The sequence below is a fragment of the Hyaena hyaena genome, unplaced genomic scaffold (genome assembly GCF_003009895.1).
Source record: "Hyaena hyaena isolate Hyena2069 unplaced genomic scaffold, ASM300989v1 scaffold_15, whole genome shotgun sequence".
NCBI classification, from domain to species: Eukaryota; Metazoa; Chordata; class Mammalia; order Carnivora; family Hyaenidae; genus Hyaena; species Hyaena hyaena.
In genome coordinates, this window is record NW_024080647.1 from 1,012,602 (window position 1) to 1,028,865 (window position 16,264).

The 16,264-nt window shown below is 54.9% G+C and overlaps 1 protein-coding gene across 1 annotated transcript in view; it reads right to left on the minus strand.

The window, feature by feature from the left end:
* The window catches only part of CORO2B (coronin 2B), a 128,141-nt gene that overhangs the window by 21,681 nt on the left and 90,196 nt on the right, over window positions 1-16,264 (minus strand). Inside the window, exon 3 of the mRNA XM_039219240.1 lies at window positions 2,951-3,067. Coding sequence (XP_039075171.1) covers window positions 2,951-3,067 — 117 coding nt within the window. The remainder of the gene's footprint in view (window positions 1-2,950; window positions 3,068-16,264) is intronic.

A 16,264-nucleotide genomic window follows, 5' to 3' on the forward strand; every position in this document is an offset into this window, starting at 1 on the left:
GGCCCCTACCTCTCCCTCAGGATGGGAGCCCCTCGGGAAAGGGCCTGGGTACGTTCCATTGGCCCCCCTGGAGAGGTGGGGTCCGACTCCAAGGTCCTCCTCCCTCTCTTGGGGAGGGGAGGGCATGGGGGATGGATTTCACCAGAGGATTTTCAGGGATGGGGCGGATGGGAAAGGAGCTCCCGTGCAGGGAGGGCTTGCTGGCTCCCTTCAGTGTCCTCTGGACGTTCTGAGAGACAAGCAGAGGGCAGTGGAGGGGTGAGAGGAGGGGGGCAGGCACTGCCTGGGGACATGGGCCAGACTCGCTTCACACAGGTCCCCTCCCTAGCCCCAACCCCCAACCTCAATGAGTAGCACAGTGCCTGGCATTTGGTAGGTCTGCGGGCTGACCTCCTAACCCTGGTTCTGGATGTTGGGTCTGATGTGCAGTGCGCTGATGATCTGGGCCACAGTGGGTCGAGGGAGGGTGTCTCAGTGGCTTGCCCCTTGAGGCGCTTTGAGGGAGCAGGAAGGTCCGTCCCAACAGCCCTGGCAGCTCCGACTGGCTTCCGTCCCTGACCTTGGGGGCTGCAGGCTCCTTCCCCTTACAGATCAGCTCTCCCCGGACCTGCGGAGGACACCTCCCCTCCGTGTGCCCTCGGTGGGGGCCTGGCACGCGCCCTGCTCAGACAAGACACGGAGATGTAAATGCTGAATGTCTGATGGATCTGAACTGCCAGCCCTTTGTGGCCTCAGTTTCCTCATCTGTAAACCTGAGACCGTTGGTGGGGTGCTGAGGATCGCTGGCTGGGAGTCGGGAGAGCCGGGTTCTGACTCTACCTGTGACCTTCCTCCCTGTGTGACCTTGGACTCGGTGCCTCCCCTTGGGCCTCAGGGAGGGGCTACTCCAGCATTGGGGGCTTGTTAGCTCCACTGCCAAGAACCTTGGCCCCGAGGCCAGAGAGGGCTGGACACTGAGAGGGGCTAAGGGGGGCTCCGAGCTGCTGCTTCTGGGGCAGCTGGACTGGAGGCTGGATCAAGAGCTTAGTTCCTCTCCGGACCAAAGACTTAATCTCCTTCTCTCTGGACAGGTGGCCCCGGGCCAGCCCTCCCCACTGTGGCCCCGGTCCTGGTGTCCTTTTGCTTGATCTCCCACCGCTGCCGGCCACACTCCTCCCCTGGGTGTTCCCCTCCCCCTGGCCGAGCCACATCCCAGAGCTGGTTTGGCTCAGGGCGGGGGTGGGGGGGTGGGGGCCCTCCTCTACACCAGCCGTGACCCCTCCCGGCCACTAGCTTCCCTTCCCTGATCCCTGGGGTAAGCAGCGTCCCCTACCTATGTTGAAATCCTACCCCCTAGGCTGACAGTATTTGGACTTGGGGCCCCTAGGATGTGACTAAATCATGAGGGCGGAGCCCTCAAGAGTGGGATTAGTGCCCTTATCAGGGCCTCCGGAAGGACCCCAGCCCCTTCTGCCACGTGGGCATACAAGGAAATGAGGGCCGTCCTCCCCCATGCTGGCACGTGATCTTGGACTTTTCTCCAGAGCTGTGAGTAGGAAGTGGCTCACTCTATCAGCCACCCAGTCTGGTGTTCTGTTACAGCGGCCCGGGGACCCTGCCCCTGCGCCCAGGCCTGCACCTTCTCCCTGGGCCTCCTTCAGCCCCTTCTCTGCCAGCAGTTAGCTTTCCCTGGCTCCCTGCCCCTTTCTGCGTTTCCGGCACGAATCCTGCCTCCCCGTGTGCCTAGTGCTTGGACTTTGGTCTGCACTGCACTTCAGTGAGTGGCCAGTGACCTTGCCCTTCTACTAGTGGGTGTTTCTGGAGCGGCATCAAGACCAGCAGGCACAGTGCTGGGCACAGACCTCCCTTCCTCCTCACAGCAACTGCCAAAGGCACGTATCATTATTGCCATTACCCAGAGGAGCAAAGCAGAGGCTCGGAGAGGGCAAGTCACACGCCCTTGGTCACCCAGTTGGCAAGCACTGGCACCAAGACTCAGTCCCGGTCCATGAGATTCCCCAGCCAAGCTCCCTTTGAAGGGCAGCACCCGGGGGAGTGCGGCGGGGACACTGCGGTCCTTCGGTCAGTGTGTGAAGAGGGCCACCTGGCTGGTGTGGTCGGGGCCAGGGCCTGACGCCTCCTCCTGACAGGCAGCGTGGATCCCTGGCTTCTTAGTGGGGCTGCTGGACCAAAGGGCACCCGACTCACAGCCGGGACAATAAGGTGCTGAGCTAGGACCAGGTGGAGCTGCCAGGGCGAGGGGCCCTCCCTCCCTCCCCCTGAGTCAGGCGGAGCCAGGGAGCTCCGTGAGCCCTGGCCTGTCTGTCCTGCCCCTCATCCAGCTGATCACTGCTCCTCTCTGTCCCAGCTGGCTGCCTTGGTGACACACGGGACACCGGGGTGGGGGGTGGGAAGCAGAGACTTCTAGCTCGGACTGTGTGGATCGTGCCATGACGACACTTGGTTGAGTGGACAGAGGCTGGGGTCGCCGCGCTCCTCCGTGGGTTCCCTGAGTCCGGACGGCTCCCCACTGCCCCCTCTCCAACTGAGCGCAGTGCCTGGTGCACAGACCACTGAGCCCCCCGCCCCCAACCCCCCCCCCCCCCCCCCCCCCCAGCCAGCTCCAGCTGCATCCTTCCCAGCCCTAGACGGGCAGGGGGGAGACTACAGCCGGGGAGGAAGGTCCCCTTTTGAGACCACAAGCAAGTGCTGAATCACACACCTAAACTTCTCGTTTTCATTCTCACCTACAAAATCAACACCTCCAAACTGAAATCACACTCAAGGCGCCGGATCTGCCAAATATTCCGCGGACTCGCTGTCTCAGTCCTTTCCCCAACTCCCTCCCCACCCCGGGGCTAGCTGGAGGGATGGCAAAGAAGGCAGAAGAGGGGCAGGGAGGGAGGAAGAGAGGAGGAAGCAGGGAGGACCCCGGGGCCCCCCCTCCTCGGCGAGCACCCTTCCCGCTCACCGATGTGTCCTCCGAGCACGAGGCAATGATGTTGTCAATGAATGGGTTCCACTTGATGTCCAGCACGTTGCCTTGGTGACCACAGACCTTGGGGTAGTTGGGTTCAATCCTGCCCGTCTGCCAAGGAGGAAGAGAGAGAGAAGGGGATGAGTTTGGTGGGTGGCCCAGAAAGGAGAGCCTTTATTCCGGGCTTCTAAGCTGGACCGGGAGGTCCTTGAGGACCTACCACTATATTGTGCACCGTTGCATTTCTGCACCAGGCCCGTCCAGAATGTTCTGTGGCTCTGTCCTCCCCAGCCCTGAATGGTAAGGGGCAGGCAGCAAGAGCAGAGTGATACGCAGTTGGTCCATACCACGCCTCTCTCTGGGCAGATTAGGCAAAGCACCGCTTCCTCAAGTGAAAGTTGAAAGTTAAGGTGCTCCCTGTTCACCTGAAACACCAGAGCCTAACGGGCAGCAGGCCTGGCAGTCCACGCATCCAGACACAGGGCACGCGTCCCCATTCTCTCCCCAGTGCCCATGCTCCCCGCCGCCCTCCGGGGAGGTGCCACGGTCAGGAGGAGGCTCCTTCCTGCTGCTCCAGGAGTCAGCAGGGAGGCCTGAGTCTCTGGGCCCACCTAAACACGGTCATAGAAGTCACTCTGCCTGCGATGGGACCAGTGCTGCTCCCAGATGTGGGTGCTCGTTCAGTGCGCATCTTAGACACCTGTACACAGCACCCTGTGGTTCAAAGCATAGTCCACAGAGCCACACAGGCCTGCATTTGAATTACAGCTCTGCTGCTTTGTAGGTACATGGCCTTGGGAAAGTCAGCAAAGTTCTCTGAGCTTCGGTTTCCTCATTTCTGAAACACGGACAGTAATATCTGCCTCTAAGCCTTTTGTGGCCACTGAATGAGCTAATGCTTAGCAAAGTGCTTCGTGTAGAGATTATCATCATAGTGAATGCTCAGTGTATGGTAGTAGCAGTATTATCATACAGATTAGATAATGACACCTCCTCCGGGAAGCCCTCCCTGATCCCTAAGTGGGTTAATAGCTCCTCCTCTGTGTGCTCGCCACATTCTGTGTTTCCTTCTGTTACAGGCACCCTCATATACAGCTGCAGCCCACTTCTTGTCCGTGAGCAGCTGAGGACAGAACCCTCTCTTGTCTCTGACTATCCCGCTCCATACAAGCCTGGTACACGCTATGTGCGAGGTACCTGACCTGAAAGACATCCTTCAACGGCAATGGATTCCACAAAAGATGGAACAAGGAGTATGGGAGCAGGAGGGGGTGGGGGGTAGGGAAGAGAAGTCCATGTTTAAGGAAGGGGAGTAAAATTATAGGCAGAAGATGTGTTTCCATCGCCAGGCTCTTTAATACTAGGTTTTTGGGGCATCGGAGGAAGTAGGAAGGATTTATCTCGTCACCGGCCATCGGCTGACAGTGGTGAGGTCATCCGAGGCACCTTCGGCAGGTAGTACCTCCCTCCCACCTTTAGCTTCCTCCCCTGAATAATGAAGGAGAGAATTTAATTTTTGTAAAGACTCTGCTTCCCGTACCTTCTGCTTCACCAGTATGGCGGGGCAGGCGTTATTCCAGAACGTGTGTCCCGCTGTGACCTCTCCCCACCCACTTTCTGTCCGAATCTCCATCAGCTCCTTTCCAGATTGGCTGATTTTTTTGTGTGACAACGCGACGGTGAGATGGGTAGAGACAGAAACAGACCCAAGGGAAAGTGGTAACGGTGGGGAAAGAGAGAGAAGGAAAAAGCGTCAGAGGGGTACTCAGGAGAGCTGCACCGACATCGCGTGCATTGTGGGGAAACTGCAGAATGGACGGAAAGGGTCTGGGGGCGTACTGCCATCAGTTACAAACAGGGTCCCCTTTGCCATTTTATGGGGGATGCAGTGAGAGCTGGAACGCCTCTCTCTATTACTTTTGGGCTCTTGGACTATTTCTTTAAAACAAGACCCTGAGCAGCGACTGAACCACATGTGACCATGGCTTTGGTCAGGGTTACACATGACCTTCTCTGGCCCTCACACAGGCTGTGATTCAGGTATGAGGGGGTCGAGGCCCCGAGGGCCTACGCAACGCACACGAGATTACCCTGCTGGAGGCGAATCAGGGGTTCCTGCTGAGGGGCAACCCTTCAAGTCTGAGCTTACTGAACCCTACCCTGCTCTTTTTGGCCAACTCCCCGCGTCCAGTCTGACCTCGAAGGGCAGACAGGCACTGCCCTGTCTCCTCCCACAGCTCGCCCGCCCTCTGGCAGAGCCCCTACATTGGATCCCAAAGGCTGCATCTACGTGATCCCTGAGCAAATCTGCCCGCATTAAGCTTTTGGCACGCAGCCCAGCCCAGGCAAATCGGAGGGGCGCCAAATCAGTCAATAGGTGGCCATCAGCTAAAAGGAGCTTCTGGCCAGCAGCCCATGCGGGTGATGCCCTGGAAGGACAGGTTAAGTGGCATCGCTGGAGCCCACGGAGTATGGGGTGAGGTCAGGGCCCTGCACTGGGAAAGGAATACGTCTTTTTAGAGCTGAGAATGATCCTGATGTAATGTACATACCAGGTGGACCTCGCCTTACACAATGGATTCATTCCCCGGTGGGGTGGGGAATTGCGATCGTCAAGACTAAATCACGCTGTTGGTTCTGTGAAAGGCGACCCCCTAGGATTGCGCAGTGTGCAACCTGCTTGGCTGTACGCGGTGGCCCTCAGGGGAAGGTCCCCCCGCTTTTGACCTGGCAGCTCTGCTTTTCCTGTTTTGGATCACGGGGCTCTACATATCATTTTGTTGGAAAAACGAGTTCCGCTGCTAAGAAAAAAATGTCTGAAAACCACTGTTCTATGGAGAAATCAAGTAAATTGAAAAACACAACTATTAACTCCAGGAAGAAGGTTGTATAAGAAAGCTAACGTAAGTCATAGTGATCGCGATTTATGTGCAATATTTACATAGTTGTAATAACATAAACCCTGAATGTTTATTTAAACCAGAGTTACACTATAACACACTGGGAGCACAGAGGTAGGGAAAGCGTGTGTGTGTGTGCGCGTGTGTGTGTGTGTGTAGTAAGAGGGGAGACTGGGCTGGAAGAGAGCCAGATCCTCAAATTCCATAATAGGAAGTCAACACACAATGTCTAAGACGTAAAAATTCTAGACATGACAATGAAAGCGTGTAATTAAGAAATACAGGGCTAAGTGCAAGAAGAAACAGCGAAAAGCAACGAACAGGGCTCCCTTTGGGGCGTGTAGCAAAGTGGGAGACAGACTGGTTACAGGCAGCGGTGCGCCGGTAACTGCTTGGCTGGATCTCCGGGGAAAAGAGGTTCTGGTTTGGGGCATTCACCAATTTCAGGGGCATAAATGTTCCTACTAGGCTAATTTTAATCTACCAGGGTGCTGTCACCAAAAGCTGAGTGAGAAGAGACTCACGACAGTAACCATCACGTAAGGTTTCTACCATGTAGGTATGATGGACGCGAGTCTCCCCCAGAGCACGGGGTGTAGTAAAATAACTAGGGAGTGATACGCTGTTAGCATCTAGGACTTTTGTTTTTGGGATAATGTATTTAATCGCAAGTTTGCATAACTTAGTTTTTAATAATGGCCATGTTTACCAATCGGCTTGCAGAACTCTTACAAATGCAGCAACCGGGCTCTCATGAGCAGGTACAAGCCGCTTCCGGCATGTCACTTGTGCCCTAGACCTCCAAGTAGCATGGGGCTTGATGAGCTCTGGACACTTATCGCTTCAATAGACATAAAAATTAAAGCACAAATAAATAAAATGCACGCATTAGGTGTTCTAAAGGAAGCTTGTTCTGTATTTTTAAAAAAATGTGAGCAACCCCCATCCCAGACCCCCAAATACCTCTGTCTTCTGTTCCAATTTCTTTTTTCTTAAATGTTTATTTATTTTTGAGAGACAGAGAGAGAGAGAGAGAGAGAGACAGAGACAGAGAGACAGAGAGACAGAGCGGGAACAGGGGAGGAGCAGAGAGAGAGGGAGACACAGAATCTGAGGCAGGCTGTCAGCACAGAGCCTGACGAAGGGCTTGAACTCATGGACCGCGAAATCAAGACCTGAGCCGAAGTCAGACACTTAACAACTGAGCCACCCAGGCGCACCTCTGCCCCCCGTTCCAATTTCTGTATGGGGGTGTGACTTGAGACCAGACCCAGGTCTGGTTAGTAACTGCTACACAAAATGGCCGTCTATCTGTCACTCATTCTTATACAGACACACTGACACTAATGCTATCCTGCCTAAGATCAGATTTCATCCTCATATAACAAGTTCATCTTACAGCTGAGGGAGCGGAGGTTCAGAAAGGGTCTAAGGAGCAGAGTCAAAGTTTTTCAGTGTTTCATAATGTTAGCATCACCGCAGAGAGAGATGGCCAGTTCACAGAACTGCCCCCGCGCTAGGGGGCTAACCTGCCGTCTGGTCTTTGAATCTCAAAGAGAGCTTCAGCCTCAACAGAGCTGAGGCAGAGACCTCGCTCCCTGGGGTGAGGTGGGAAGTCTGTTCTTTGGAGTCTATAATCCTATAATCACTAGGGAAATCTTCGTGCCGTCGGTGTGGACCTTATCCTGGAAGACTCAAAGGGCAAATCCAGCCCCTGCGCTGAGGCAGACCTTCAACATCAAATGTGGGGCGGAGGGCTTTCTAGACCTTGAGTCTTTTTAAGGAGGAGCCAGGTTCTGGGGGGGCGAGTCATTTCTCAAACGTACCTCATCTACCAAAAGACCAAGTTAGTAGGGCTGGCACACAGGCCTCTCTGTGCGGTGGGAGGGGGTGTGAAGTAGGGCAACCTTCCTGCAGATGCATTTGACCTAGTCTTGCAAAGGCTTTTAGAAGGTTTGTAGCCTTTGGCCAGTAATTCCACTTTGGGAACTTATCCCAGGGAAATCGGCAGACAAGCACCCCGAGACATTCACCGCATGGGTATTTATAACAGCGAGCGGTATCATAAACGCCCCATGGCGGGGCACTGCCAAAGCGAATTACGGGACATCAACATGACAGACTATTATGAGGTCATTGAAAATGGTACTTTCAGAGAATATTTAATGACTTGAGAATTTCTCAAGAGCTAATGTTTAGTGAAATAGTCAGAAGCAAGTTATACCCATAAAATGATCCCTAGGTATTAAAAAAAACACATAGTCTGGGGTGCCTGGGTGGCTCAGTTAAGCTCCCAACAAATTGGTTTCGGCTCAGGTCATGATCTCACAGTTCGCGGGTTCGAGCCTCACATCAGGCTCTGTGCTAATGGTGAGGAGCCTGCTGGGGATTCTCTCTCTCTCTCTCTCTCTGCCCCTCTCCTGCTTGCTCTCTCTCTCTCAAAATAAATAAATTAATTAAAAACAAAGAAACAACCCCCCCCATATAGTCTGTAGGAAAATACATCAAGATGTTAATAGTGGTGACGTCGAGCTGGTTGGGCGTTCGCAGTGTCCAATTCTTCACCAGGACATTTAGAATTTGTATCAAAAAGAAAGATGTTATTAAGAGCACAGGCGTACACGCTCCGTAGCTTCGACTGAAAAATATTCCCCTCTGGTCGTGACCCATTAGGTCTTCCAGAAGTGACACGTGGACCCGTGCCTACCAGATCGACACGGCTTCGGAAGCTTTTGTGGAATGTACATATGTTTGCTCACAAGGGCTTCTTCTGCTGCCCTGTTACCCCACGCAGGGTTTGGGGGGAAACACGCTCCCTGAAACGGAATAAAGTTGCACAATTAACTGCAAGCGTGTTGCAGAGCGCGAGGCATGTGCGCAGGAGGGGACGCCGGGCGCTCCCTTGGAAGGGCTTCCCCGGGGGGAGCAGCAGGGGCTCCGGGCCTCCGTCCGGGCTCTTATCTGAACCCAGTGAACTTGACTGTTTTCAAAACAACCTGCACTGCAGCTTTAGCCTCTTAGAATCTCCCATCGCTGCAAAGCTGAATTCTGTACACAGAAGCAAAACGTTTCTTACCCGGGGGATCGGCTGAGCGCCGCTGCAAAGACCAACTCAGAGCGGGAGGTGGGGTTTTTCCAGGCCCAGTTCGGGCACTCACCTCCCCAGCTGAGTGACCTTGAACATGGCCCCTGGCCTCTCTGGGCTTCCCAGATTCCTACCCACCCTGGGCTACGGCTCTTTCTGTTTCTTCCTGGCTGCCGTTTTTACTGTACGAAGCAAGGCCGACCTGTCACCAGAGCGCCTTGCCTCAGGTACCAGGACGGGACAGAGAGAGCCATGCAAAGTCTGCTGTCGGTAAGACGTGGGACGGCAGCACTAACGATGACAAGGACGGAAATAACAGATCATTTGCCAAGGGCTCGTGAAGCCTTAAGCCTTGTGCTGAGCAATTTAGGTACATCGTTTTGTTTAATTCTTATAAGACCCTACAGAGTTTTAGTAAATGCTTCTAACCCTCCCCTAACAATCCATTTTAGGGATAAGAAAACAGGTCTTGTCCTGACTCGCTGAAGGTGAGGCCCTGGGAGGCACGGAGCCACAGCGTGCACTTGGCGCCCTCCGCCTCGAGGCACCTCCATCCTGCCTCCTCCTGTTTCAGACGGTGGGTGAGACACTTGCTCATCAGGGAGACAAGTGGTCACAGATCAGAAGTAGGACCTCGGCATTTCTCGTGAGCATCCCGGGAGGGGCTGGCTGGCCACTCTGTCATGAATCCCCTTAAATTTGCTCTTGGAGAATGGCCTTCCCTCACTCAAGTCTCTACCCTCTCCCTAGTGATGCTCAGAGATGACTATATTTAAATATTTTTTTATGTTTTATTTCTGAGAGAGAGAGACAGCGTGAGCAGGGGAGGGTCAGAGAGAGAGGGAGACACAGAATCTGAAACAGGCTCCAGGCTCTGAGCTAGCTGTCAGTACAGAGCCCGACACCCGCCTCGAACCCATGAACTGAGAGATCATAACCTGAGCCGGAGCCGGGCATTTAACCGACTGAGCCATCCAGGCGCCCCAAAGATGACTATATTTTAGAATCTCCTGGGAAGTTAAAAAAAAAAATCCCAATGCCCAGGTTGCACCCCTACTGATTTAATCACAATGACTGGGGCGGGGGGACCAGACACCAGTATTTTTTAAAGATCCCCACGTAATCCAATGGGCAACAAGTTTGGGGACTACTGCCGTGGGGTTCCATGTTCTGCTGGGGCTTCAGGGAACATCTTGTAATAGGCATGCAGTCTGCCACCTGGTCAGAGGCCCCCAGACTGTCAGAGTCTGAGAGTTACCCGGACTTGGCCCCTGGGTGCAGGGGGAGGGGTAAGAACATCACCGAATCAAAGGACATCCCTGCATACTTACTATAGGCTCATTTGCAAGAAGCACAGATAAAACAAGTAGGAAAGTAACAGTCACATCAGGTGATGTGTGATGTAAAGGAGAGCCTGGGGCGCCAGGGCGGCTCAGTCAGTTAAGTGTCCGACTTCGGCTCAGGTCATGATCTCAATGATTGTGGGTTCAAGCCCCGTGCTGGGCTCTCTGCTGTCCGTGTGGAGCCTGCTTGGGATTCTCTGTCTCCCTCTCTCTGCCCCTCCCCCACGTGCTTGCGCACTCTCTCTCAAAAATAAATAAACATTAAAATAATAAATAAAGGAGGCCCCAGGACATGGATGACGCTGAGTCAGGGGATGGGTGGTCTACAGAGGAACCCCAAGCTTTGGTGGGGGAGCCACCTTGGGGGGTGCCGCCCGGTCATCACACTGCCTCCACCACGTGCTGCCCCATGCCTCCCAGACCCAGTTAGGCTGCTTGCAGTCTTCTCTGCCTTCTCTCCTCCAGATGTAAGTTGCTATTAAATATGAGAGAGGGTCATCATCAAATGAGAAGCATACATAGTCCTTCTCTTCAAGGACTTGGGCAGATGTCAGGCCCCCCGCGTCCCAGCCCGGGCCCGGAAGGAAGCCCTGCTCCCACCTCCCAGCCCTTCACACTTCCCACAGCAGCTACACATGCATGTACGTAATGAATATTGTCCGGGGAAGTGCGACCGGACAAGTAGGGAAAGTTGTCCCTGGTCACCGCACCTGGAAGTGACAGCCGGGACAAGTCTGAGCAGGTTCAGAGCTCTGGCTGCCACCGTGGCCTGCTCGGCGTGAGTAAGGGGGTGTCTCTTGCTCCTGACACTGTGTGTCCTTCATCCACAGTGTGGGTGCTCCCCAGGGTATGCCCAATTTGCTAGTGACAGCCCCCAACATGCCTGCGCACGCACACACACGTTTGTACACATGTGCACGCACAACCCACATGGCCCTTTCTGCCCGGGCCTCTGACTCTGCTCCCTCCCTCTCTGCATCCCAGTCAGAACGCACTGGTCTCGGGGCCCGTACTTCAGGGCCCTGATCTCCTCGGCCAGTTAATCCAATAAGCAAAAGCCTTCTAAGGAGGACACTGGGGGAGAAGGGGTCAGTCCCCTCCTCCTTGCCCGTCATCCACGTGCACACTGACAGTGGTCTTTTAGAGAAAGCCATCTGGTCCACAGGGGCCCTCTCCTGGCTTTTCAGACTCCTAGCCAGTCTGCGGAGATCTGTTTTGGGAGGAGGGCTTCAATTCACATTAGAGCTTCCAGGGCTGCTCCATGAGATTCCTGAAGCAGGACCCTGATTTGTCTGCTCGCCTCTATGTCCACCATCTTCCATACTCTTACCAATTCATCTTACAAAATCTCTCCTAGAGTCCGGCTCTGCTGCAAGGACTCTCCCACTCTGTAAGTTTCAATGGCTCCCTATTGCCTAGGCTTGAAAAGCCCAACTCATTCAGACAGAAGAGCCCTTGCAGCCCCAGCCTGGTCCTGCTCTGATGGACTCCCACCCTCCGCTGCCGGCACCACACTACGTCCCCGCCTCCACTGCTCTCACTGTCCAGATGACTGACCTCTGCTCCCGGTTCATCCTTGACATCAGGCCGTGAGCACCATGAGGTTAGTGACCTTGATGAAGACATGCCTGGGGACCTCATTCAGCGCCCGGTTCACAGCAAGAATTCAAGCTGGGTGAATGCCTGTCACCTTATTTCCCACCTCTGGGCCTTTGCTCATGCCGCTCTTTACCCCAACTCCTCTTCCCATCCTCAGCACCTAGAAACACCATCCGGGGAACAGACAAATGTCTCCTGTCCCTGTGCTGGGAGATAGTTCTGGATAATTCTGCTCTTATGACCTTGAGACACTCTACATCTGGGGCTGAGCTTCAAGGGTAGGTTCAGAGTCAAAGGGCAGAGTGTGGGATAAGGGCTGTGAATGCTCTCAAGTTCATCCAGACAGAGACAAGTTCATGGCAGGACCTCAGAAAGCCTCCTAACTTCATGACTTCCTGTTTTGATTTTTCCCTTTATTCCAGTTAAGGCCCTTGGCGTGTTTGTGTACGTGTATGCGTGTGTTCTGGCAGAGGGGGTGGGAAAAGGCCCCGGGTGGGGGGCAGGGGTATGTGGGGGGAAGGGCAGTAAGCAATCCTGTGTCTCCGGTATTTCAGTTCTGGGAGACGCACTCAGTTCTCCCAGGCTCCAGGGAGGCAGGTGATGGGGCCTCCCTTGTCCAGACCCTACACGGTATCCGTTTACAGACCCCATGAGAAGAGATAAGAGGCTCCTTGAGGCAGGAGAGGAAGATGCTGAGTGACCAGTAAGACTGTATGTGTGTGTGTGTGTGTGTGTGTGTGTGTGTGTGTGTGTGAAGGGCCTTATGCTTGTCTCTGCAGTTTCTTGACTACTGGCTCCTTTTATAAAACCTTGTGCTAAAATACATAAAGAAGATAAGAAAACTCCAAACCTACGGTGCCTGACAAATCTGATGGGATGTCCTGGGGGCGGGGTTCTGACCTTGGCTGCTATTAATCCACTACGACAAAGAACCAGACAATCAGCGGGCTGTGCTTTGGTGGGGGACATGTGGCAGGGAGGGGAGGCTGTGGGGGCACAGAGGAGAGACTGAAGACCAGATACGCTGAGATCAGGAAGGCCTTCCCAGAGGAGGTGCTGAAGACCCGAAGGGTTGACAGCACACAGCCAGGGACAGCCTGGGGAAGGCTGAAGACCCAGAATGACAAGCACCCGCAAAGGCCCGGGTATATTTGGGAAAGCCAAGTAAGTGGACAGAGACAAGGCCTCAGAGGTAGGCCGAGACCAGATGGTGAAGGAAGCTGCGAAGGAGCCTGGACTCTACCCCACGGCCAGGGGAGCCATGGATGATTTAACACAGGAGAGTGGGCGGGACCCAGATGCCCCAGGCAGTCACTGCAGAGCAAGAACTGAGTCATACTCTGGGAGCCCAGGAGCCCGAAGGAGGCCCCCAGCTCAGGGAACATGCTTTCTGGTACCCCAGTCCCCCATCACGTCCCAGGGCCTCACAGTCAGGGAAGGAGGATGTGAGCAGAAACCTGTGAACTGCTGGAAATGAAGAAAAATGCGCAGAAATACAAGAAAAATACAAAAAATACAAACTACAAGACACCATCTATGCACATCATGGGGGAAAGACTTAGTTTTGAAGGAGTAGAAAAAACACATTTCTGGTTCAGGCAGAAGACCAAAAGAGGGTGCTCACGCCCCCTCTAGGCAGTCAGCAGGGGGACGGTCCCCGGCCTTCTGCTCCCGCCCGGAGCCAGGCTCTCCTGAAGGTGGGGAGCGCCGCGGGCTCGACCACACAGGCTCGGCAGTGTCTCCCCATCTCCAGGCCCCAAGCAGGCCTCCTTCTGTGAGCCTGGAGCCGCTCCCCAGAGAAGGCCCTGCCCCAGAGAGGGCCCTGGTGGAAACGCAGCCCAAAGGGAGCAGCCCAGGGAGGGATGGGGACGTGGACGGCCTTGAGGCAGTGTCCGGGCCACAGAAGGAGGGGAGAGAGGGGAACGCGTTGGCCCAAGGCCCTTGCTGTGTGTGACATCCCTGCATATGTCTCCTGCAGGAGGGAAGGAAACTCATTTGGGGTTATTATTTCTGCCCAGGGCTCTTGGGGCCCGGGGGCCACCACTGAAACTGCCCAGGGGAAAGGCCAGTGGCCTGGGAATCCCCTGACCCTGCCGCACGCTGGCTGGTGGCCTGGGACAAGCCCCTGTCTCTCTGAGCCTCAGTGTCTCCCTCTGAAGAGTGGAGGCATTCTGGAGGGCCCCAGATAACACACACGTGGCACACTTTGCACCCCGGGCTTCGGTCTCTATAGCCAGCATTGCCGACAGCTCACGACATCCCTCCTGAGCCCTGTGATCCTTCTTGGTGATCAGCGTGGGGACGTCTGAAGATCTGCCTGGGGCCACGTGACCCTCTAGAGCCCTGACAACTGTCTGCTAAGCCCCCGAGACTCGGGGTACCTCACAGCATCCAGAGAGGATTCCTGAGGCCTCTGGTGAGTGAAGCCCCATGCACGTCTTCACATCTGCCCTTCCGTCGCCAGGCCCACTGTGCCCACACCCCCCTGAGGTGCTCCAGCAGCCTTCCAATTCGTCCCCGGCTCTTCTAGAACTCCAGGGTGAGGCCGGCATCCCATAATTATCACTTTCATGGTACAGCCCCTCCAGAAGCTTCCGTGGTTGGGATCATTTGTAGGAATTCGGGCAGCTGGATATCTAAGTTCCTTTTCTGATTGGGGGGGGGCTCTCCCGCTGATACTGCACTGATGGGATGCGGCATCTCACCCATCAGGAGAAGTGAAGGGGGGCTCCCCCTACCCAGGGTCCTCTGTTGGCCAGGGAGGGGCACGTGACCCGGTGCGGCCAGTCAGACCTCCCCCCCCCCCGGATGGCCGATGTCTGACTCTACTTCCTGCTTGGGACCCTCAGAGGCCGACTTGGGGCTTCACACCATTCCAGGTCTGGTTCTTCATGGCCCCCAGCCCCTTGAACCTGTGAAGGCCCCCACTCCCTGTCTGCTTAAGAGGCCAGCATGACCTCGGCTGCTAGCAGGCGGGAATCCTCACTGCGTCATGTGCCTTGTTGCTGCCTCATCAGATCCGGGTTTCTGATCATCTAGCCCCAACCTCATTAGCCAATGACAATTTCTTTTCTTAAATTAAAAAAAAAAATGTTCACTTGTTTTTGAGAGAGAGAGAGGCAGAGACAGAATATGAGTGGAGGAGAGGCAGAGAGAGAGGGAGACACAGAATCGGAAACAGGCTCTAGGCTCTGAGCTGTCGGCACAGAGCCCAATGTGGGGCTCGAACTCACAACCGTGAGATCATGACCTAAACTGAAGTCGGACACTTAACTGACTGAGCCACCCAGGCATCCCTGACTTTTGATTTAGGCTCCAGTCATGATCGTCGGGCTCTGTGCTAACAGCTCAGAGTCTGAAGCCTGTTTCTGATTCTGTGTCTCTCTCTCTCTCTCTCTGCCCCTTCCCCACTCACATCTGTCTCTCTCTCAAAAATAAACATTTAAAAATTAAAAAAAAAAGTCAGATGCTTACCCCCCCGAGCCCCCCAGGTGCCCCTGAAAACCCCCTTTAAATGGAAGGTGAGCAGCTCAGCTCTCAGATGCCCAGCCCCATCCCAAGCCTTTTTTATGCGGCATCTGCTGAGGTCGAGTGATCCTCTGGGATTAGGTGACGAGTGACGCACGGACTGCATGCACTCCGAGCTCCTGGAGCCTCCATCCAGCTCTGGCTCTGCTCACACAGTTGCGTGACTGAGGAAGTTCCTTCCTCCCAGCGCTTCCGCGTGCTCAGGAGACAATACACGTAACCCCCTTGGCCCAGCCCTGGCACCAACTAAGCACGCAGCTAATCTCAGTTATCATTATCATCTGCAAAATACCATTATCATCCACGTCCCCACCTGCCCCTGTGCTCTGCACCCGGATCACAGCCCCTCCCCAGCCCACCCCTCCCTTACTGTGTTTAGTGCCTCACGGCTGCATCTCCTCGTCCGACGACGACGGTAAGCTCTCTGCGGGCGGGGCAGGCGCCTAACCCGTCTGGGCAACCCCAGACCCAGCACGGCCCCTGCACACGAGCTCAGGCGTGTCTGCGGTACAGACCTGAAACATCAGGGCCCCTTCCAGCGCTTATGGCTATAAGCTGAACCTCCACCCATTTGCTCATCAGACAGACGAGGACCCTCCCTGGGCTTGGTACTGGCCACTTAGAAAGGAAATCCCTCCTTTGAATGTGAGCTCCATGACATTTGGTCTGTTTTGGTCGCTGTCGGATCCCCAACACTTAGCACAGTGCCGAGGACAGGACAGACCAGAGCCTCTGTAAATATTTATGGAATGGGTGTATGAGTGAGAGGCAGGTGACATTTTCCAGAAGGTCCCTACCCTCCCTTACCCTCCCACGGGGCCGGGCAGGGACTGGCTCCGACGGTTGAGCAGCC